This window comes from Squalius cephalus (assembly GCF_949319135.1).
Source record: "Squalius cephalus genome assembly, chromosome: 21".
In the NCBI taxonomy this organism is placed as follows: domain Eukaryota; kingdom Metazoa; phylum Chordata; class Actinopteri; order Cypriniformes; family Leuciscidae; genus Squalius; species Squalius cephalus.
The window spans coordinates 30,348,457-30,374,589 of record NC_137142.1 but is presented as its reverse complement, the minus strand read 5'-3'; the positions used below and the strand labels follow the sequence as shown (position 1 = coordinate 30,374,589).

Here is a 26,133-nt window from a genome sequence, read left to right as displayed (position 1 = left end):
GTAATTACCTTTTTTAATATTTCTTCAGTGGCGGAAACAAGCTTCCATACTTATGAATTACTTTATAAAAAAATAAATAGTTGAAAAAAATATACAGTAATATGCTAGTATGGCTCTCTCTCTCTCTCTCTCCTTTTATCTGTCACTCTCTGTTCCAGTAATTTGAAGCAGGAATCAATGTCAAGTAGACTCGTTCTGCTCTTATCTCTGATTGATTCTGCTGGTTAGCGATAATTTGTTGATGTATCTCACCTACTCAAAAGCAAATGAATCTTCTGTCTGAATGGGGTCCTGCTGTGTTAGATGACATGTGAGAGACCAGGGATGTATATCAGAGTGTGTTTGTTTGTATGCTGGTGGTGAGATTAAAGCTGGTAGACATTTTATAGCAGATCTGAACGTCTTTCATCCAAACTCTTCAAAACCGACAATGAATGCCTGACATAACAGTAAATATTATGTGTGTACAGTAAGTGTGTCTCCCTCTCTAACTGTATTACAGAAACTTAATTCTTGACTTAAGATTTTAAAAAGATTTCCAAAGTGAAGGTTACTAAACAGATGAGATAGGATTCCAAGTTTTTCCAGTATAAAAGCTAAAAAAATAAATTGCCTTAATTAAAAAAAATGTGTCAAACACAGCAAATGATGCTCATGAAAGCAAGAAACATCCTGCACATTTTATCAGGACCTTGACTAGCGTTCCCTACGACATTGATATTCATAAGCCATAACACTTAAATAACTCTCAACTGGATACACAGCCTAGGCAAATATTTCTCCCTCATAACTCAGCTTTTACACTTACAAATCAAACACTTCAAAACTGCTAAAAAAATACATGATGCTATTTTTTTTTTTTGCGAAACAGATTTCGAGAAAACCTGCTTGACTGACACAACTTGACAACATTCTAGTTCTAGACATCATTCTCAGTTTTGTTATTATTATTATTATTGCTTTAAATAAAAATAAATAAATTAATATAGTAATAAAAATATCATAAAATTCTACAAATTCTATTAAATTCTCTCATAGAATTCTAATAATTCTATTTGGTCTTCATTGAAATATCAGGACAGTCATATCACTGACATTTTTTTACTTCACACCATGCTAAAAATATCAAAATTCATTTTAATACAAAACATTTAATTATGCTCATCATAAAAAAGTGACTATGTATGAACTGAAATTGAATGTATTTTTGAGCATCATGTAATTGCCCCTCAACTCATTGCATTGTTTCTGAGCGAGTGAAATAAAAATGGCACATTTATCACCAGCAAATACATTGTGAAAATTCCTAGCCCTACGAGGGATCAAGGTGAGGAAGTCAGCCATTTCAACTGACCTGGACCTGCTATTCACATACAACATGAACTATAAGTGCTGACTCTGAAAATGTGTGGATGGCACTGTCAAAAACTGCTTACAGGTTGAAAATAATTAGCGAGCATGTTGCTGCTGACTTGAGCACTTTACAGCCAAGAGAGCAGATTCAGAAGAGTGACTAGTTTGAAGCTTGACTGATAGGGGTGAGCAGGTGAGAAACGTTGGCGTCTGACTGATTCGAGCTTGTTTCAGAGCTGCTGCCATGAAGGGGTGCAGTGAGACCGCTCAGAAGGAGAAAATGTCATGTTCATGGAAATTGGAAACCGCAAAGAAGTTTCTGCGAACAGCTTTTTTTTTACTCATAGGTCTTTTAGGAAGAAACAAAGTCAATGTACTGTAGACACGCTCGTCCATCTGAATATTTAATATGTGTCAGTGAAATCATGTGAGGGGAAAATATTCTCTTTTAACAGTTTGTGTGTGTGCATGTCTCACCTCATCTTTGTCTTCGACCTGTATGTACAGAGGCAGAGCGAAGCCGACCTGCGCCAGCTCGGGGATCAGGACACGATACTCAGAGCTGTTAAATCTGGGCGGATTGTCATTTTTATCGATCAGCAGGATGGTGAAGGTGGTCATGACGGTGGCAGACGAGGGCGTGCGGTCCTCATTCAGCTCTGTCGCCTACACAGAGACGGAAAGACATTTTTAATGCTATCTCAAGACAGCAGGGTCAAAAGAAGACTGCAAGGGAAATCTGGAGAACTGGAAATAAAGAGAACATTTTAAGATTTTAAACTATTTCAATGCACAACAATTTTCAGAGAATTTGTGACACTGATCATGTGACGATGCTCTTATTTCCACTGAAGAACAAGATGGTCTTTGGATCCTTCTCAAATCATGCTGGGAAAAAACGTGATCATTTAGAATTTGTTTGTTTTATCGCAAGTTCTTTCTGGAGAAATTGTTTATGTAATAAAATATATATACCGAGGGTTCCCTCGGTTGAAATCAAGTTCCGGGGGGACTAATATTGCCCATAACCAATTGTGTTTTGGAGGAGCTACAAACACGAGTAAAAACTGTTAAAAAACTACAAAACATATATATATATATACAGTACAGGTCAAAAGTTTGGAAACATTACGTTTTTTTTATATTTTTGAAAGAAGTCTCTAATGCTTATGAAGGCTGCGTTTATTTGATCAAAAATACAAAAAATAAACTAATATTGAGAAATATTATTACAACTTAAAATAATAGTTTTCTATTTGAATATACTTTTAAAAAATAATTTATTCCTGTGATGCAAAGCTGAATTTTCAGCATCATTACTCCAGTCTTCAGTGTCACATGTGACATCCAGTCTATCACATTCCTTTAGAAATCATTCTAATATTCTGATTTATTATGAGTGTTGGAAACAGTTCTGCTGCCTAATATATTTGATGAATAAAAGGTTAAAAAGAACTGCATTTATTCAAAATAAAAAAATATTTTCTAATAATATAAATCTTCTTTACTATCACTTTTTATCAATTTAACACATCCTTGCTGAATAAAAGTATTGATTTATTTCAAAAAAAGAAAAAAAATTACTGACCCCAAATTACTGACCAGTAGTGTATATTGTTGTTACAAAAGATTTCTATTTTTAAAAAATTTGCTTCTTTTTTTAAATTTTTAAATTTTTTACTTTTTATTCATCAAAGTATCCTAAAAAAGTATCACAGGTTATGAAAAAATATTTCCAACTTTGATAATGAATCATCATATTAGAATGATTTCTAAAGGATCATGTGATAGACTGGAGTAATGATCCTGAAAATTCAGCTTTGCATCACAGAAATAAATTATAATTTAAAGTATAATAAATTGAAAACCAATTATTTTAAATTGTAATAATATATCACAATATTAAAAAAAAAAAATTCTGTATTTTTGATCAAATAAATGCAGGGTGGATGAGCAGAAGAAACTTCTTTCAAAAACATTAAAAATAGTAATGTTTCCAAACTTTTGATCTGTACTGTATATATATATATATATATATATATATATATATATATATATATATATATATATATATATATATATATATGTATGTATATATGTATGTATGTATATCTAAAACCCTGCAAGCCAAGCACATCTAATCTCAGCTAAGAGCGAGCCTCAGACAGCTGACGGTGAGAATGAATAACACAAAAAGGAACAATGTAACATAATTAGCAATTCCAGACAGAATCATATTATCAAAAGTCAAAATATTTCATAAATGAACACAGTTATAGCAGAGGATCCATCCGTTCAACCATTAATTCGTTATTTTGTTGACTAATCATTTACAACTGAGTAAAACGATAATCAAACATCATACCAACACCATCATCCATCATTCTAATGTGATGAAAACATTATAAGTAGCTCTAGAAAAGCAAAGGAGAAGCAAAAGAAAGGAGAGAGAAGAGTGACAGAGAGAGACAGTAGGAGATACGAAACGAGAGAGGAACGGATGTGATAATAGAGGGAATCTGGCAGTAAGCAGCATTAACGTTTAGTCTTCAATCTCCTCCATTTGTTCAGCTCTGCCTCTTTATTAAATCAAAGGGGAGGATTCTGGGAAAAATCCCACAGGTCTGCCATAAATGGGGGCACACGGGGGCCAGACAGACACAGGCAATAAAATTTAGGATGAACACATCTTAACGACAGGAAACAATTGCTTTCTTCCCTCCCTCTCTTGCTCTCTCTCCTCCTCTTTTTGAGTGATAGAGTTGGACTCAAAAGGAATAATGGTGTTTTGTGAAGGAGGGATGCAGGGTGAATGGAGGATGGAGGTGTGGTGACGCTGCAGGTCCAGGCTAATCACGAATTGTGTCGTTGAACACCCCCTTGCACATCTCTTCTCTATCCCTCCGTATAATAAATGCATTGACCTCCAGCCCAATGTACTTCAGCCTATCCAAGCTCTGTGAAGTTAAGAAATTAGTTTTATTACTTTTCACTTCAAATCAATAATGCCACCAATAAGAGAGAGGGAGACTGAGAGAGAGAGTAAGACAAAATGGTAACGAGAAAAAATATATATAAAGGAGCAGAGGCTCAGGAGAGAGAAATAGATAATGAAAATCTATAACTTATGAATATTTTGTGAGGTTTTTCTTGCGCTTGCTTTGTTTTGAGTTTCACTTTTCGTGGCAATCATTGATTTCAATTTAGAGAACTACAGCTGTGCAGTTTATGTCTGCAAATAGAGCAGAAGAATCCAAAACGCATTTATGAAACTGTCCGGATGGAATTATATATAATATTACAGGGAGAGAAAGAGGCTGAAACGTTTATAGTCTGTTTGGGTTTTCGTTTCACTGTGTTCTGTTCCTGTTTTGCCAGGCTGAGTTCCTAGTTAGTTTCCACACACCTGTTTCTGTTCACTTTGATTACGTCCCATATGTATTTAAGCCCTGAGTTTTAGGGAACATTTACACGACAACGATATGCTTAAAACTTTTTCATTTACATTTACATTTATTCATTTAGCTGACGCTTTTATCCAAAGCGACTTACAATTGCTATATATATGTCAGAGGTCGCACGCCTCTGGAGCAACTAGGGGTTAAGTGTCTTGCTCAGGGACACATTGGTGTCTCACAGTGGATTCGAACCCGGGTCTCTCACACCAAAGGCAAGTGTCTTATCCATTGCGCCACACCACCCCATTTTCCTTTGAGTTTTCTGCGTACAGACGACACCATTGTCAAAACAATCCCCATTCACACTGATCCACGAAAACGACTAACAACGCTGTATTCTGCTGCCAGGCCATTAGATGGCGATGAAACACTATAGACTGAACACGTAATTCGCATGTGCATGACGTCATCATCTTCAGAGATTCGCGTTTTTGTTGTTTACATGGAGAAAAAAACTTGCACTTCGAAACTCGTTTTCAAAACTTTGCATTTTCAGGCACCCAAAACAAACGAATCATGTAAACGAACGGCCACAGAGCATAAAAAACTTTATATTTTACGTTCTGTCGTGTAAACAGCCCCTTATTCTGTTCCTTTGTCCGCTATCGTCAATGTTTGGTTGTGAGTTATATCTCGTGAGATTTTCCTGCGTGTTCCCTTTTTGGACCTCTTATTAATAACTGTTTTTGTTTCTCTACACCTTCTACATGCGCTTTATTACATAAGGTAAAGGCAGCAATAATGAGGGAACATTTAAATGTAATTAGCCTGGGAAAACCCAGACAACTTCCGGCAAATTTAGATTTGCTCTGCAAGTAGTCTGGCAAAGAGCTCATTCAAGCCCATTTCCATGCCGTCAAAATCACGGCACCAATCAGAAACGTTGAGGCGGGCTTTACACGATGACGATCGCTCTGATTGGTTTTAGGTCTAGCCTATCCAATTGCGCCCAGAGGCATTTGAGCGACGTCCGTTCAACTTTTAAATGCATTATTATATTCAAATTGCAAACACATGAGGAGAGTCTCCATGAAAGACCCACTGGCAGATGAACGTGCTACTACATTTCTCCGAAACGGTAGGAAATTAAATTCGATTTAATAGAGGATTTTAACTGTGACAAGATGATTGACAGGGCAGTTTACGTGACAGGATGCCCGCGACAGATCCGTCCGATAAAGATGACGAAGTAGTATGTCCCAAAGCTTGCCTACTTTTTTGCTACACATTCAAAAGTAAATACATTTTCTTCACAAAAAGAGTACATACTTTTATGGCGTAGTGTAACTTAGGCGAATTGGGACACAGCATATGGCTTTACACGATGACGATCGCTCTGATTGGTTTTAGGTCTATCGAATTGCGCCCAGAGGCATTTGAGCGACGTCCGTTGGTGACGCCCCTTTGGAAATGAGTTATTAAAGAAGCTTTGCCAGACCATAACTCAGTTACTACTGAGAATGGTCTGGTTTTAACCAGCCTAAAATGTAATAGTAAACTTGAGCGAATCATCCTTATAGAACAGAATAGTACTTGCTCTGAAACCTGCTTATTTAGATAGAATTATCACACAAGTTTTGATTGCACAACTTAAGTGTCCATTCAAAACAAACACAAAAACAGATTGTCTCAGTACTGCGTGATTGTTATGTACTTATCCTTTCACAAACAGTCAGAATGGGCTATTGTGCTAGTGAGACTGGGTCCTGTTACATAATTCATAATGTTATTTGGTCATATATTTGTCACTGCGGTTGTGCTTTGGAAGTTAAAATAAAGCATTGCCTAATTTAGGGTTTGTGCAAATCTACCGACACCAGCAGTAGATCAATGGTGTCTTATCAGAGCAGAGGCGATAATGATGGCTATCATGACGTCTGTGTCAAATCCAGAGAAATAATGACAGAAATCTACAGAGGCCACGATCTCCACCAATCTTTCGGAAACAGAATCCCATACACAGCACTTTCCGGACATTTTCAGCTCAATGTGAATAAAGTGCTAATCTAAAACAGCTCTTTTTGGGGGGTGTCTGAAGATTATTTATTAGTTAACAGTATTTCAGCTGTATGCACACCTGTTACTGCACATCAGTGGAATATATACACGTATATATTTATACATATACATACATGAAGACTGGAACTCTCACACACAAGTTACATGATCCTTCAGAAATAATTCTACTATGCTGATTTTGTGCTCAAGAAACATTTCTTCTACAGCTGTGCTGCTTAATATTTCTTGTGGAAACCATGATAACTCAAACCCAAACTTTATATATATGGTCTTTATCAGAATTATTTTAAAAGGTCTAAACTAAAGACTGTCTGCCCTTCCCTTTTGTTCATTTTCTCCCTCTCCCTCATCTTCATCCTCATACAGCCTGAAGAGGAGGCAAAGGTGTGTGTGTGTGTGTGTGTGTGTGTGTGTGTGTGTGTGTGTGTGTGTGTGTGTGTGTGTGTGTGTGTGTGTGTGTGTGTGTGTGTGTGTGTGTGTGTGTGTGTGTGTGTGTGTGTGTGTGTGACTATTTCAGGAGCCTCTGCTAAACTGAGCTCTCAGAGATTGAGAGACTGGAACAAAGAGCTTTCCTGCCTGAGGTCTATAGGGACACACTTTCTGTCTCTCTCTCTCCCCTCCAGTGCTTGGCCCTGGCACTGTCAGCGGGACACTGAGATAACAATGACATCACACACACACACACACACACACACACACACACACACACACACACACACACACACACACACACACACACACACTGGCGTCTGTCACATGGTCACTTATTCCAACTAGCTACAACAGTAGACTAATACATTTTTGTCATTAAAGAAAAGCGTTTATTCTAAAAAATAAAATAAAAAAGTGATCCAAAGAGCATCTTGAGTTTCAATGAAAGCAAGAGCATCTGAGCGTCTGTAAAAGGAGTTGACATGATCAATGTCACAAAAATACTTATTTGTAGCTTATTAGTGACCTAGATATAGAATCTGGATCTGAAATACAGAATCTGACAAAATTATAATAATAAAATTGAAATCTATTTTAATAATAATGAAATACATGAATGTCATGAAACTTGTGAGATATCTATACACATTATGTGTACACAATGTCATGATAAATGAGAGTTGCATGTTTCTCTAAAAACACTAACATGCACAGTGGAAAATCCAGTCCGGTTCAGTTCAGTTCAGTTGAAGTGTTTTGCATGTTTGTAATGGCTAAGCAATGATAGTTAAAAATGTATTTAAAGCTCCAGGGTCAGTGAGACCTTTTCACACACTGACCCTGATAAACTCAATGTGGGTAAATGGCTCGACAAATTACAGTCACAGTCCGCAAACATTTACAGTAGAATCAATACTGCATTTGGCAGAGATCCCAATGATTTCTGTGCAGGGGACGAGAGACTAACCAGAACTACTATAGACGAGAATTTCTGGAAACAGAACAAATCTTCTTATATGTGATTTTATTCCTCACTTAAAGTCAGTGTTGACCTTGAATATATTTTAATAATGCATTAATAATGCATTAGAGGATTTGAATCTCACACAGGGTTGAAAGACTTATAATAAAAGGTTTTAAGAGCTTAAGGATTTTAACTATTCCGATTCCAATTCCACTGAACGATTCCAGTTTCTCAACAAATCAATGAACAGTTCTTTTGGTACTACTGAGGAAGCATTTGTCCAAACTATAAATTAAATAAAACCAATTGTATTCTTTGTATAATTATTGTTATTTTATATTATTATTTAAGTACCAAAATATATTTTCTGAATGTGTATCTTTTTTTTTAATAAGGCAGAGCGCAGACGTTCAAGAACTGTTAACGAAACCGAACGTCATGAAAAAATGGGACCGTTTCTGAACAGGAATATTGAAATTGAGCAAATCCTTTTGTGAAGCTCAAACACATTTTTTTAATTCCATATGAGCTCCTCCACCTCTAGTTTTGAGTCGCACCTTCACTGTGATGGTGAATCCGGATGAGTACAGCGGGTTCTCCCGGTCCAGCTGGCCGCTCACTGTCAGAGATCCGCTGATGTAGTCGAGAGCAAACATGCTGTTGGTGTTACCTGACGAACAGAACGAAAAAGGATTGTGAATTATTGTGGCAGTATTTGGGTCAAAAGATGTTTCTGTTTGCACTGGATACTGCCATATTAAACCCAAGAGTTTGTACCCTCGTTACACTGTGACTTTTTAGCATTAAGATATTTTAATTATTGGAAGGTCATGATTGTAAAGTGGTTAAATATCCGAGCCCAAACTCAAAGGTTGTAGGTCAAAATCCTCAGAGGTGTCAGCGAAGCGGAGGGTCGTCGAGTTCCCTAATCACCATTCTGCCCTAGAGCAGGGCACTTAACCTCCGCTCCAGGGGGAATGTCCCTATCCTCAGCTTTAAGCTAAGGATTTAAAAGGTATTCATCAGATCATTCCAATCCTTTAAATTAGGGCTGGATGTTATGACAAATTCAGTGGTTTAACTTAATACCAAAAATGGTACAAATTTGCACATCAATAAGAGGGCAGGATTCTAATTATTATTATAGATCTATCTATCTGTATAAGGTCTATAAAGGTTCAAACTTCAAGGCTTTGTTTTTCTAGACAACAATTAGTTACATTACTTCTTTGAGTTTCAGTTCATTTAAATTCTACCTCATTGTGTTCAAATTTTAATTGCAACTAAACACCCTTTTGCACAGGATCTGAATTGTAATTTAGAGGCATTCTCAATTTAATTCTGTACCATATTATTTAATATATTAAGTTAACCATCTGTTCAATGGATTTCCAACAATAATGACTAAGGTATATTGTGATTGGGACTGTATATATACGCATTTCAAGTAATATGAGTTATGTAATCAGATAACTTGTTTCAAGTAACGAGTAAAGTAATGCATTACTTTAAAATTACTTTTTCAAAAAAGTAACACAATTGATTTGTTTTCTCATTTTTCAACTGACTCCTCTCCTGTCTATGTTGAGAGAAATCTAGAGTAAGAGGCAGAGGTGTTGTGTGCAATGTGTGTGAACATGATGGTTTTTCTTGTTCTAGAGTAAAAGTGAGCATGTATTTACTCATCTTACTTGCACAAAAACAGATTCAGCATTCTTGAAAAAATGCAATAATTGCAATAATTAAATATGTTAAATAATACAAATATGTATTTAATCTCACTTTATTAACCAATGATAGAAACATGATTGTTGGTTTAACTTATTGTAAGTTACCTGGTTGCCTTCAAATTTTGAGTAAATTGAAATAAAAAATTTGAGTTAATACAATTAAGGAGATTGGTTTGGCAACTATAATAAACTATCACAGAAAACCAGCATTAGAATGACTATGTGTGTTTAATATTACTCATACTGTGATATAAGATACCGCTCATACCACCCACAACCACTTGATTTTGGAGGAAATGTTTTCTACAAGCTCCTTTCACACTGATGAATTCACAACATCATTGTCATAAAGACCACTAAGGTCAACAAAAATACTTGCTTAAACACCAGACAAAGTAAAAAACAGGAATAAAATCTTTCCTCTTTAGTACAGTCTGACAGAGAGCAGGCGTGAGGTTTGGGACCGGACCTCTCCCTGGTCTGGGATAGATGAAACTAATATCTTCTGACTGGAAACGATAGCCCTGTTAATGAATCCGTTACTCCTGAGATATCATGCTGGTTTTGGGTAATTAGTTTAGTGCTCGGCAGCAGAGGCCCAAACTTTAGGGCTACAAAAGAGCATTACACTGACTCGCCATCCAATCCACCATTCTTTTCTAATTCATTCTCCACTCAAAACAGTTTATACTCCCTCGATAAACTGTTCGTCTCATTAACACCTCTCTTTCCTTAATTATATGATATTTCAGTAATTATTTTCATTATATTTCCATGTCTTTTCTCTCTGCCCCTCTCCCGCAGCTGCAGTGTTTATTCACTGCACACTAATTAAGTCCAGCAGTTGCAGATGGCCCACAGAGTGACACACAATCTGTCTTCTCTTCTAACAGTTCTTTTGTTCTTTATGATAGATTCCCTCACCTCTGTACAGCTCTCATCACATACAATCATGTATTACTAAAGATCATCAGCCCCCCCCCCCCCCCCATCGCTCCGTTCTCTATCTCATCACTCCTACATTCCTCCACCTCCCTGTTCCCATGTAAATCCACCCAACTCTGTTGCACCTGCCCATTCCTATAACCTTCAGCTAACCATTGCTCCATGCCTCCACCTTCCCACTCCTCCATCAGGTTTGTTTGCCATTCAGAAATGGCTTCCCAATATGTTACAACAGGGATGATTAAAAAAAAAAAAAGTGGCTAAAACATACTGAACAGCTTTTGTAACTTTAATAATGATTCCTCTTTATTTAATTTACAGAGTAAAGATTATATTCTTATTTTCTTTATTTTTATTTGACAGTAGTCCTTTTTTCCCTGAACATCACACACCGAACCGTATCGAAACTGTGATAAAAACCGAACCATGAGTAATTTGAACCTTTACACCCTTACTGTACATAGACAGACCAACAGACAGACAGACGGACAGACAGAAAGACAGGTAAAGTAATTGTGTGCACATGCGCAATGCCTGGTCTAGGCTGAAAAATACGTGTTTTTAATGCTATTTGAGCATAAGAAACAACATTCATGGGACAGTTCAAGTAAGATTTTGTTGCAGATTTTAAATATGCCATTTAATTGTGAGTTTGGCAAGCAGTTTTTGAGATTTCAGCATTCCCCCATTCAAATATATAGGACTAGGTCTCGGATGCCCAAAATAGCTGCATGGAGGCGTTGCAAATATGGCCGCCGAGTGAACAGACTTTCCATGAAAGGGAATTCGCCGCCAGATAGACAGACAAATAGAAATGAATCAGTGTCTGCTCCTCACCTTATAGACAGACAAATAGACAATTTTCTTGCTTGTTTGTTCTTGTTATTGCATAACCCTGTCCTCCAATTCTTAACTCTTACATTCCTCCACCTCCCTGTCGCTCCATTCCACTTCATCACAATGTTCCTTTACCTCCTCCTTCCCAGGTTCTCAAACTTCCGTTCTTCATTCAGCCCATCTCATCTAAGGTGTTCACTATTGTTATGCTAAATTGGACATAGCCACACCACCGCTGCATTGGCACTGGGTTGAAACAAAGCTTGTTGAGCATGCATGAGTGATTCAGAGCTGCCCTAAAGAGATAGCTGTGATTTATTCATTCAAATAGCGATCTGAACCATCTGCATAATGGAAATCAAACAATGGGAGAACCCAGATTGATTGAGAGTGCTTGAACCGAGTGTATGCATGCGAGTCAGCTAGCGTGAATATATTGGCTCCTCTGGGCATGGGCGGCCAATTAGAATACACACTTTAATTCACTTTCCCAATTGCCCAGTGTGAAATCAAACGTGCAGCGGAGAGCCACGCTGACCTGATGGATTCATTAAAACCAGCATGCTTGGCTGTTCACTGGACTAAGACTTTTGAAGAGCAGGCTGATTCAGAATGATAATAATCCTTATTTGGAAAATATATTGAAATTGAGCAGCAGACGCTGATTATTTCTGAGGGGTTGTGACTTGTGAGGAAGCACAAATAATAAACTTAGCATTGAGGAGAGAATTTATTGATTTGAAATATATTCTCATTACAAATGTCTAAAAGTCATATGGCCACCCCAAAAATTTAAATTGTCATTATTTAGTCACCCTGATATAATTCCAAACTTCACGCAAAATGAATGAATTAATAAACAAGTAGTCCATATTATTTCAATGTTTAATTTATTTAAAACATCATATAATATAATATAATATAATATAATATAATATAATATAATATAATATAATATAATATAATATAATATAATATATTTTGGAAGCTTTGTTGATGAACAGACTGAAGATCTTCCCCCTCCATGTCAGCTCTCAGATTTTCCATTTTGTATATCAAATTGGCATATCAGGTTTGGTTATGCAAAAACCAATATGCAAGAACCATTAGGCAACAATGACATAAAACAACAAATGTGAATAAGATTTGTGAGCTCTGGCAGAGGGAAAGATTACCAGTGAATAACGAATTTTGGTATTTTCTTCACACACAGCTATCATACTCAGAAGACTTTAAATATTGTCACAAGAATCACTTTCTGCCCAAAAAGTGTTTTCTTAGTGTTTTATTGATATTTTTTGTTCTGTTTGGAGCTTGACGGACATGATCACGGATTGTTTTTCATGGAAAATACTGAAGCGAAGGTGAGTAAATAATGACAGAATTTTTATCATTGGATGAACTATTCTTTCAACTAGAGGCAACAAAATGCACGTTAATAATTTAGTAACACAGCCAGCAGACAAGAGCTGTGATTTAGAGGCGCTTATATTAGCGTGAGATAAGCAGACTCTTCAGAAGACCAGAACGATGATGCGTTCTGCCTGACAGAACAAAAACTCTCCCCTTCAGAGATTGACATCTCATCAACACACAAAGTCACAACAGAGAATTCAGTCTGTTGGAGTAATCAAGCTCAGCTGAAGTTGATGGAGAGAATAAAGAGGCGAGTGTGAGTGAGTGGAGCTGTGCAGGAGAGCAGATAGGAGAGCTCACTCATTCTAATCCTGCTGAGAGCCAGCAGCGAAGAGAGCTCACCCACTGCAGCTTAAGACAAGCACACGAGCAGACAAACAGAGATGCCATTCAATTACATGTCAGCAGCTAGGGAAACCCTTTAATTATGCTCTTTAATAGAATTGACTTATTACTGATACTTGACATCACAACATTTTTTTCACATCAAGAGGTGCATCAATTTTTGACCAAGATCTTGTATTGACAATGCAAGAGTCCAGCACTCTGTAAAGTCTCCTCCAGCACACCCCAAAGACTTTCAATGAATTTAAGATCTGGACTCAGAGGAGCCAATGCATGTGTGAAAATGATTCTTCATGCTCCTCACAACCATTCATTCACGATTTGAGCCTGATGAATCTTGACAATGTCATCCTGGAATATGGCCATGTGTTTTCCTACATGGTTGTTTACGAAATGAAAGCTACACACTCCATCAATTAGGGTAAGAAGAACTGTTGCCAAACATATAACATGCTAGAAACATAATAATCACTGCAATAATGATCCAATGGACTCTTAAAGGAGAACTCCGGTCAATTTTAACATTGAGCTCATTTTTTTGTAAATTTGGAGTGCTGTCAGTACAGAGAACAACGACAAAAATCGGTGTTGCCTACACCGTGTTATCCTCTTTTTAAAATTTGCACCCTGTTGACTTTAATGGGGCAAGTTTTAAACCTGCTTTTAGCCTGCTTTTTTTCATATTGCAAGATATGAATAAAAATGAAGTTAATTCGTCCAGCGCACATACCTGTATTTATTTCCTGTTTTTGGTCGAAGTCCACAGTAGTCGATTGTCGAGTTCTCCACTGTTGCTTAGCTACCTATGATCACGCGCGTGAACTCGACAATCGACTTCTGTGGACTTCGACCGAAATCAGGAAATAAATACAGGTATGTGCGCTGGACGAATTAACTTCATTTTTATTCATATCTTGCACATCTACTGCAGTCAGATTCACCATGTTCACTCTGAAGGAATAACTCACATTGGCTGTGCACTTGTAATGACACATCAAGGATGTTAAGAGGCTAAAAGCAGGTTTAAAACTTGCCCCATTTGAGTCAACAGGGTGCAGATTTTAAAAAGAGGATAACACGGTGTAGGCAACACCGATTTTTGTCTTTGTTCTCTGTACTGACAGCACTCCAAATTTACAAAAAAATGAGCTCAATGTTAAAATTGACCGGAGTTCTCCTTTAAGCATTTGCCTATTTAAATCCAACTCTGACTTTTTCTTTTTGACCTGGCACTGTATGTCATGTGTTGCAGGAGTTTCCTGAAATATTCCTCTTCTAAAGCTGCAGCCCTATGTGTGTTTGCCTCCCAGACAGCACTTGTTTACTTCTGTTTGTGAAGGCGCTGTAAAATCAATTAAAGTCACAGTCCATCATCTGCACGTCTGAGCTTAGCTGAACCTCACGTTAAAGAAGAGGAATGAGACTCCACTGTTCTCAGCCTCTGTTAGCGCGGCACCTGCTATCTCTCTGTTTCAGACTGATTTACTACAAGAGCCGCGTCGCCAGCCTTGATCTTAGCCATGCTAACAGAGCGACGCAAATTAGCTCACAGTTATGGGTTAGGGAACCTGCGCAGCAGATAGCCACGCTTTGTCGCATCTATCAAGTCAGTCAGGCAGCAAATTAGTGGACACGGCGTGAATTAGTGAATAATTTCATTAGGCTGTCAGTGAGCAGGAGAGGAGTTGCAAGGGGGGGTGGGGGGTTCAGTATCAGCTGAAATATGCCTGAAAGGGATGATTTCAAAATAAAAACAAAAGACAAAATAAATGTTAGCTCAGTGATTTAGTGCTTGATGCCTTGGACTGACTTATACTGTATGTCTGTTGTAATCAAGACTGGAGTGTGTACAACCCTTAATATGCTTAAAAATATATATTTTAGTTTCACCTTAGTGGAGGGGGGGGGGGGGGGGGGTTGTCAAGAGACCTCTGCTACAGGTTACATCAATATGCCAGTAGGTGTTGACATGCAAGTGTCTTTATGAATGAGTCATTAATTCAACTGATTCTTTCAAAACATTCAGAAATGAGTGAGTCATTAAAACATTCACTCAAACGATTCGTTCAAAAACACTGACTCGTTCAGGAACATGGAACAAGTGGGTTCTCATTTACCATCATTAAGCGTGCACACGCATGGATTTGTGTGTGGAAAAAAGTTTTTTTAACAACAAATCATATTTCACCAATAACTTTCATACTAAACTTTATTATAGATTAACGTACAACTGTAACCACATTATACGCAAAACTCAAATACTCTGGATGGCCTTATAATCGTGTTAAATTTTCTCAACACGATCCCAGTCAAGGAATAAGGGAATCTAGCGAAACGATATGTCATTTTATAAAAAAAAAAAAAATAAATATATATATTTGTATATATATATATATATATATATATATATATATATATATATATATATACAAATGCTCGTCTTGCACGTCCACGACTTCCACAATCACGTTGGAAAGGTCAGGCGGTTACCTGACAAAGGCTGAAAATGTAGGGTAGGGTGAAAATATCCATCTCAAAATCGTCCAACATCTTTGTTTTACCTTTTGTTTATTTATTTTTTTGTAAAGGGCGTTTGAACACTAGGTCGGTACGTCTACGACCTTTCAACATGATTATGTAATGTGTGGCGCATCACATCTAGTGCAAGACGAGCATTTGTGGTTAAAAAGTATATAAATGTTTATTTTTTTTAGAAAATGACCGATCGTTTTGCTAGATAAGACCCTTATCCTCGTCTGGGATCGTGTAGAGCCTTTCAAGCTGCATTGAAACTGCAATTTAGACCTTCAACCCGTTGGTTCCAATTGAAGTCCCACTATATGGAGAAAAATCCTGGAATGTTTTCTGCAAAATCCTTTGATAATTTCAACGTGGGGTTGAGTAAATTATCAGGAAATTCTAATTCTGAATTGAACTAATCCTTTAAGATTAGGATTCACAGTGCAAGTCCCATGCTGTACCACTCCACAAAACAGCGCGTGGCGCACTTGAGAATGCTTAGAAATAGTCAGACAGAAAATCAATTTCACATCACTGATAAAAGGTTGGATGAATGAAAAACAATCACGTTATGTCAGGGGAATAATTGAAAATGAAACCGAATGGGAATGTTTCTGTTCTTATGGGGTCTGGGACAAACCCAGCCCTCCCCTCTCAATGTTAGAGCTCTGCATTTTCCTCTTCATCGCAACAGCTCCAGTGCTTGACAAATGAACAGAGACACATACCTATCATTGTTTCCTCTTGGATCTTTTGGAACAAACACCTGCTAACTAGCACATTTCCAGCTTTAGACGCGCTCTCCCTGCTCCAGGTCTGCTGTACTAGTGTCTGAGCGCAGTGCGTTTGTGCAATAAACGAGGGCAGAGAGTGGGCATGTTGACAGAGGCCGGGGCACAGCAGATTAACCCCGGGCCAGGCCTGTCTATAGTCACTGCGTACTGGGCCTATGCTCGTCCATTGTTGGTCAGAGAATGGGGTGACGGTGGGGCCACTGCAGGCGGAGGAGGGAGCACAGCCTTCTGGGTAATTATGGAGGATTGGGGGCAAAAGGTGTAGAGAGGAGGGGGGCAGAAGAGAGCTGTTGAGGGGACAATCCTGGCAAATGTTACTGTGTATGTTTGTGTAGCCACAGTTGTGACATTCCTGCACAGGCATTAACACACTAACGCACGATATCTTCAAAAGCCTATTATAAATGTTCATTTTTACTTATTAAACATTATCTAATTCATGAGGAAAAAATACAATTACACAAACTGAAATGTACATTATTTGAATGTAAGGTAAAACTTTACAATAAGGTTTCATTAGTTAAAGCCCCCCTGTGGTGAAAATCAAGCTTTTAATGTTGTTTATATGTCTATGTGGTGTTTTTAATATGCTTTAAGACAAACCATGTGCAAATTCATAAGTAAACACCATTGCTGAGTATTTTCTCCTTAAAACTGCAGTGAACTAAAGACAGACTCAAAAACGCGGTTTGAAATCGCTGGTGTTTCTGACGTCACAAACTACATTGTAACCAATCACGTCAACGAGTGGATCTCTGTGCTGGTGTGAGTGATTGGAGGCGGGGCTAATTTGCATATTCATAGAACCACGTATACTAAATGAGGCAAGGGTGTAGAGTTACATTCAAGCTATTTTAAGGCATGAAAATTTTTTTTCCAAGGATCAAAGATGAGATTTAAGGGACAAAATTATTGAATACAGGGGGGCTTTAAAAAATATTGACAAATTACTGAGGAAATTTAATTACGCTGTCGCAAACGGTTGCAAATAAGGTGACAGAGGATCTAACGCAGCAGTTTGATCTATACACAATTCTATGAATATGCAAATTAGCCCCGCCTCCACTCACTCACACCAGCTCAGAGATCCACTCGTTGATGATTGTACGTTGGTGTGATTGGTTTCAAGGTAGTTTGTGACGTCAGAAACACCAGCGATTTCAAACCGCGTTTTTGAGACTGTCTTTAGTTCACTGCAGTTTTAAGGAGAAAATACTCAGCAATGGTGTTGAATTATGAATTTGCACATGGTTTGTCTAAAAGCATATTAAAAACACCACATAAACATATAAACAACATTAAAAGCTTGATTTTTACCACAGGGGGACTTTTAAATAAGACCTAATTCACCCCAATCTGAAACTTCTGTCACCATTTATTCATCTTTATGTCCTTTCATTCTTGCGTGAAACGTAAACGGTGAAACTATAACACATCTGAAAAAGACATACTGTATGTGTCTGGAGTAAATAAATCTCCAAACTTATAAAGCTGCATATCTATGGCAGGTGGAACAGAGGTGGTTCTCATTGTGACACGCCCCTTCACTGGTCGCCGTCCAATCAGTGAGACAGAGAGTGCTGAGTGACAGCTGCTCCGCAACTGGTCATCCATGAGGGTTCAAAGCAGCCATGATGGCTCTAAATTGCTTTGTGTGCTTCAGTGGCTTGACCAAACTGCCAATATACTGTGACAGCCGTCGGCTATACAGACCACTGCGCCCTCACCTGTCACCCACACCTGTGCTAGACTAGACTAGACAACACACACAAGCACACAGCCATTTTTCTGAACCTTAGATACAGACCTTTGTCAAAACATACACAAACAATTTAAAACTAAAGGGGAACACACACATAAACACAATAAATAAAACTCACCAATGGAGTTTAAGACGGGGGAAGTCATGTGGCAAATCTGTTTGGAAACTCATTGCCAAACAAGTGATATGAAGCATCACATCATTATTACTGAAAATAAATTACTGGTAATAAATATATGCATACACTACAATTCAAATGTTTGGGGATTTAAAAAAATATGTATCTTAAGCTCATCCAGGCTGCATTTATTCGATCAAATATACAGTAAATATAGCAATTTTTGAAATATTATTATTACAATTTAAATGAACTTTTCTATTTGAATATATTTAAAAATGTAATTTATTCCTGTGATGACAAAGCTGAATTTTCAGCATCATTACTCCAGTCTTCAGTGTCACATGACCTATGATTAGAAATAATTCTAATATGCTGATTTGCTGCTCAAGAAACATATCTGATAATAATCAATCAATGTTGAAAACAGTTGAGTTGCTTTAAATGTGTTGTGGAAACTGTGATACATTTTTATAAGAATTCCTGATGAAAAGAAAGCTCAAAATAACAGCATTTATTTGAAATGGAAATCTTTTGTAACTTTATAAATGTCTTTACTATCACTTTTGATCAATTTAGTGCATCCTTGCTGATGTTTTTTCTAACCCTAACCCCAAAGTTTTGAACGGTAGTGTATACTGTATATCTTTTCCTCTTTGACAGGCACAAGACACATCCACACACTGGATCACACAAACAAGTGCTTGTATGCAAGTGTGTGTCGAGTGAAACTACTAGAGCTGAAGTCCTTCAAGTATGGCAGCCATCACTATTTCAAGATGCTTGAATTAACTTTTCCATTGAGTGGATTGTGTGGAGAGTGTGTGAGTTTTGCTGGGGTTTTCACATTACCGCTAGTAGTGAGCTGGAAAATGAGAAGCTAAAGCAACCACAACTCACACACATGCAAACACTCTGTATACATATACACACACATTTGATTTTTTTTTTTTTTTTTTTTTATGGTGGAGGCTTTTGAGGCTGTTGTATTTACAAAAAATTACTTGTGGTTAGAAAATATCAATAAATAGTGCTGAAAAATACATTTATTAAATCATATACTGTTACATGATAGCTTTAAAATAAAAAGAAAACTTAACATTTAATTAAACATATTTCTAGCCAATATAAAAAAATACATATCAAAAAAATATTTTTATTTTAATAATTTAAATATATATATATAGATGTTTACTATTTGCTATATGTATTGTTTAAATAAAATATAATTAAAATGAATTAAATATTTTTAAATCGAATGCAGCCATTTACATTTTGTCAGACTCCATACCTCTAGTAAATTAAATGTTAATTTTAGTTGTCTATTCAGAATCATGTTCTATTTTAAACAACAACAAAAAAAAATCGTGATTCTCAATTTATCTAGAACCATGCAGCTCCTAAATATATAGCCTTAGATTGTCAGACAGTCTTTTAATGTCTAAAAAGACAAAAGTCTGGCTATGCAAAACGAGTGAAAACCCGCCACATTCATTTAAAAAAGACTGAAATTAAAACATTATAAACTATTCACATTGTGTTTGCGCATGTGTGAGTTAGGCAGAAGTCTCTCTGGACCACCAGTCAACACTTATTGAAATTCTGCCCGCCTCATTCTCAGAAAAACACACCCAGATGAAAAGAGAGAGGGACTCAAACATGTGTAGCTATTATAAGAGAAAGACGAGTGCATAATCTGATGTGTGTGATCGAGTGTGTGATGAGACAAACGATTCTCACGCTCAGCACACACACACACTTTCCGTCAAAGTTTAATCACCGTGAACCTACGTGCACTGCTTTCGCAACCACTAGCACAACAGCAACAGGAAAGTGCTAATGTTGTGGGGATGTTGTGAGAGGGTTTGGGATATGTTCTGGGGTTTGGTGATTAAAAGATTGTGATTCCTCCAGGCTAATGCACTGTGTTATGAGAGCTTCGATGTAATGAGAATAATTTCAGAGCATTAGGAAAGACATCAGAGAGAGTGACATCCAGATAAATTCGAGCCACACGTAAATGCATAAACACAAACAAGCTCACATGGGAACATGCACAAAAAGAGCTGATATTTATTCCCTCATTATAATTATGCTTTCATGCAGGTGAACCCACAGAGACAGACAAGACAAGCTGGTGTGCAATGTATAGTCCTCTGAATGCGTTCTTTTGTTACAGAGTGATATAGCGGTCAGAAACCCTGCATTTCAACAATCCGGCATTACGTTGTTTAATCAACATGTTTTCTTCTGAACTAACAAATGTATGTTACCAATAGCCTGGATTACAATACAATATAAAGAAAGTACTTTCACTTTCAACAAACGCACATTCTACTTCAAAAGAACGATAACCTACAGAACAGATCTCTCTATAGAGACAGACAAACGGCCATTTGACAGCGCAGCAGATTAATTCAAGCCTGTAGTTGACCTGAATGACTTCTATTACCTATTCTATTACCGATTTAATCAAAACCTCTTGAAAAGGACATGACCAGCTTTCATAGGTTTCAAGGGAACTTAATAGTTTTTTACAGAAAGCATGGAACCAAAGAAACGTGGAGTAATGTGAAAATACAGAGCACAATGTGTCCAAAACAATTCAAGAGTGTAGTTGTTTACTTGTTGCATGAATAAAGAATTAAATTCATAAACAAAGTAAAAAAAAAAAAAAAATGCACACACACACACACACACAGTATATATATATATATATATATACATGTATGTCACGCAGTGTAGTTAAACACTCACTGGATGCAGGAATCCAAATCCACAGAAGTTTTATTCAAATTCACAAACAGAAGACGAGGGCATCGAAGGAGAAATAACAGATCTACACAGCTTACACAAGACTAATATCGGAACCAAGAACTAATGCAAATATACACTCACCTAAAGGATTATTAGGAACACCATACTAATACTGTGTTTGACCCCCTTTCGCCTTCAGAACTGCCTTAATTCTACGTGGCAATGATTCAACAAGGTGATGAAAGCATTCTTTAGAAATGTTGGCCCATATTGATAGGATAGCATCTTGCAGTTGATGGAGATTTGTGGGATGCACATCCAGGGCACGAAGCTCCCGTTCCACCACATCCCAAAGATGCTCTATTGGGTTGAGATCTGGTGACTGTGGGGGCCATTTTAGTACAGTGAACTCATTGTCATGTTCAAGAAACCAATTCAAAATGATTCGAGCTTTGTGACATGGTGCATTATCCTGCTGGAAGTAGCCATCAGAGGATGGGTACATGGTGGTCATAAAGGGATGGACATGGTCAGAAACAATGCTCAGGTAAATATCGTGGCATTTAAACGATGCCCAATTGGCACTAAGGGGCCTAAAGTGTGCCAAGAAAACATCCCCCACACCATTACACCACCACCACCAGCCTGCACAGTGGTAACAAGGCATGATGGATCCTTGTTCTCATTCTGTTTACGCCAAATTCTGACTCTACCATCTGAATGTCTCAACAGAAATCGAGACTCATCAGACCAGGCAACATTTTTCCAGTCTTCAACTGTCCAATTTTGGTGAGCTTGTGCAAATTGTAGCCTCTTTTTCCTATTTGTAGTGGAGATGAGTGGTACCCGGTGGGCTCTTCTGCTGTTGTAGCCCATCCGCCTCAAGGTTGTGCGTGTTGTGGCTTCACAAATGCTTTGCTGCATACCTCGGTTGTAACGAGTGGTTATTTCAGTCAAAGTTGCTCTTCTATCAGCTTGAATCAGTCGGCCCATTCTCCTCTGACCTCTAGCATCAACAAGGCATTTTCGCCCCCAGGACTGCCGCATACTGGATGTTTTTCCCTTTTCACACCATTCTTTGTAAACCCTAGAAATGGTTGTGCGTGAAAATCCCAGTAACTGAGCAGATTGTGAAATACTCAGACCGGCCCGTCTGGCACCAACAACTATGCCACGCTCAAAATTGCTTAAATCACCTTTCTTTCCCATTCTGACATTCAGTTTGGAGTTCAGGAGATTGTCTTGACCAGGACCACACCCCTAAATGCATTGAAGCAACTGCCATGTGATTGGTTGATTAGATAATTGCATTAATGAGAAATTGAACAGGTGTTCCTAATAATCCTTTAGGTGAGTGTATATATATATATATATATATATATATATATATATATATATATATATATATATATATATTAACAGTTAACTGTGTTTTCCTTTTTGAAGTGACTCGAATCATATTTCAAGCAATTCAAAACCATCATGGTGAACAGTGCGGAAGGAAACAATCCTTTATTTATCAGCATTATTACAAAGAACATATATTGGCGTAATCTGCGATACCGATATGGTGGTCGATATATTGTGCATCCCTAGTCCTGTTTACAGACTTCATAATATTTCCACACAAGTTACATTTTGGGAAATGATTGCAATGCAGTTTGTGCGCAAGTCTGGAAAAGAGGCCAAAATAAAACTAAAAAAAGTTTCTGATTTATGGCCGGTCAACCGGGTTAAATAAATGTATGGTTGCTATATTAATATAGAATTTAACATGCGTGTGATAAATCAGATAAGATCAGCCGGAACTATCCGTATTATAAATCAGAAGGACTGATGCTAAAGTACGTGTGTGTTTAAACTGAAGCACAACTCCAGGACAAGTTGGTACAACTGTGACTACTGAAGCGAGAGGGAAGGTGTGTGTGTGTGTGTGTGTGTGAGAGAGAGAGACAGACTTGTGAAGGTCTTCAACATGCTCTCATGCCTGTAGAATCCATTATAAAGTGCCCTGGGAGAACAGTGTCCTGAGCAGCCCAGCAGGGTTCATGAACCGCAGTGCTCACAGATATGGCTAACAGCCCCTGCAGCTATGGTGGCTTTAAAGGGCCAAAGTTAAAGCCTCATTAAATCACCCTGGTTTTTCAGAAGCAGATGTGAGCTGCTTTGGATTCAGAGTTCCCGAAAGGAACAGATCTACGTAGCCCCGCTATTCCTGTGACACTGAAGCTAAATGTTACCATGGAAACCTCATGGAAAGTTGACCGGCTTTATGGAGACCAGTTCTTATTGATTTACACTTTTCTTATGTAGGGAACTGGACTCCACCAGGAGAGATTCTGTTGATGTGTGCAGATGCCAGTTTAGGAGCATCTCATAAACTTCAAGAAATACATATACACACAAACACTCACACACACACACATTTGGCTACTGTGTCGTACTCAGTGGACACCGGACAGCTCGCAGACCCATTTTGTCTTCATCAAAGAGTTGGATAAGTTTGTTTCCACACATGCATGTACATTAGATTGACATTAGATCATGCATGCACACACTAGGCCAGGGCTTGTATGTCTGCTCACTTTTATAAGGGCTGTCAGAGTTAACAGGTTAACAAATATTATTAAATATGCAATGTTGTTATTCTAGTTATTTCAACAGCATTATAATTTATTTTAATTTGTCATTGTAACTGTTCTGGAACAAAACTAATTGGGCTTTGGAACCGATTGAAATTCTTTCATAAATGGAAAATGAATGGGTTATACTGTGTATATATATATATTTATATACACACACAGTAGTGACCAAAAGTGATGCCCGGAGGGGACATTTGTTTTTATTGACCCTACAAGTACTAATACACCATTAAAAGGAACATATTTGACTTTACTTTTACTTTTATTTTCACATTCAGGTAATTCCAAATCTAGTTGGGCATGAGATGTTACCATACAAAGATAATAACACACACAAACAGGAATTTTGCCTTTGTTGCATTTATATGACAAATCATTATGGTGCCATACAACAATCAATGTTCTTGTTGTGTTCTTTAACAATCAAAAAGTCAAAATTAAGGATTTTTTTATTTTTTATAATTGATTAATTAATTATAATTATCTGGCACTATATTTTACACTGCCCGGCAAAAAAAGAAGTCGCTGTTTGGTTTTACACTGTCTGGATTTAAATAGGCAAATGCATAAGAGTCAATGATTGGATCATTATTGCAGTGATTATTATGTTTCTAGCATGTTTGGCAATGTTTGGCATGTTATATGTTCTTCTAACCCTAATTGATGGAGTGTGTAACTTTCATTTCTTAGTCGCTTTTACACTGCTCACACAGTGTTGTTGAGTGTTGATTCTCGTGCACAACCGACTGGAAGACGGTGAAGGAGATCATGCTAATTTAGTTTACTTTGAAATCAAAAATATTTGTGTTAAACATATTTCCAACCATTTATATTACAAAAATGTCACCTAGTCCTTATATCCTCACATTTAAGTGCACACGTGACCGAAACGAAAAGTTCAATAAGCTCAATCATCTGTGGATCTTGTTTAAAGAATGCGCCTGACACTTTGAGCAGAGAGATCAAAGTTTCCAATCTATCTCTCTGGGTTTGATTATTCCCCTTGAGGCCTGAGCTCTCCGATCGATAGTCAACCCTGTGACCTGGGTTACAATAAGCTCTAGTTGATAATGAAATATCTGTGTGTATGTGTGCGAGAGGTCCTTAATTTAAAATGAGGCTGGTGGTGTGTATATCGAATGAGTGTGTGTGTGATGGCTGACAGGTTGTCAGATGGGTCACTCCTCCAGCCTGAAGTACAGAGACCGAACACCTTTCATTCTTTATTCTTTTACTTCCACTGTGTCCTGACAGCTGGACCCTTTGCCCTTTAGAATCTGTTCTTGTTCAGGAATGGTTCCTTTTTTTAAAAAATAGTGACATTTTCATGACGTTCAGTTCAATCTATGGTTCTGGAAAATCTGCATTCTTCAACTATTGTGGACTGAACGCTGTAAAATATGCATAAATATACTTAAAATATTCAATATACGCATCAGAGTCACCTTAAACTTTACTGTTATCGTGATCAGCATGCATCATATTTTCTGTCCGCTGAGCACAAGAATGAACAATCACCTTTCAAGCCGGTCTGTGCTGCCGTGTAAAACCTCTTTTGATTCACAGATGAAATGCATCAAAAGCACACCGAATCCTTGGATTGGGATTAGGAAAAATAATAAGAACAGAAAGGCTGTTAGATGCAATAATTGTGGTATTTTGTATTTTGTACCACTGTATTTTGTGGTTTATTTCCAATTAGTTGTTTCTGTTCTGTTCTGCTGAATTCTGAAATAATCTCCTCATTTCCTCGATTGTTTGTGGATCGTGAATGCAATTTCCAAATAGCATCCATTTGTTCATCCTCAAAATTACTAAAACAATTGTTGATGGAATCATTAAGAAACCAGAATTGTTAAATGGAATCATAATCGTTAAAATCCCATCCTAACTATTCTCTCTGACTCTAAAAAGCTTCTTTGGCTATGGACATGACATTCAATACTGTCAGAGCATTCGTGGTTCCCTCGTGGTCCAGGTGGAGGAAATCAATAAAAGTAGTAGTAGACTAAAATAGACACTATAAATGGATAGTTAGATA

At 37.4% G+C, this 26,133-nt stretch overlaps 1 protein-coding gene across 1 annotated transcript in view; it reads right to left on the bottom strand.

Moving 5' to 3' along the window:
* Positions 1-26,133, bottom strand: part of cdh23 (cadherin-related 23) — a 233,458-nt gene that overhangs the window by 98,935 nt on the left and 108,390 nt on the right. The window contains exons 10-11 of the mRNA XM_079854508.1: positions 8,784-8,896; positions 1,831-2,019 (exon numbers count right to left, since the gene is read on the bottom strand). Coding sequence (XP_079710634.1) covers positions 1,831-2,019; positions 8,784-8,896 — 302 coding nt within the window. The remainder of the gene's footprint in view (positions 1-1,830; positions 2,020-8,783; positions 8,897-26,133) is intronic.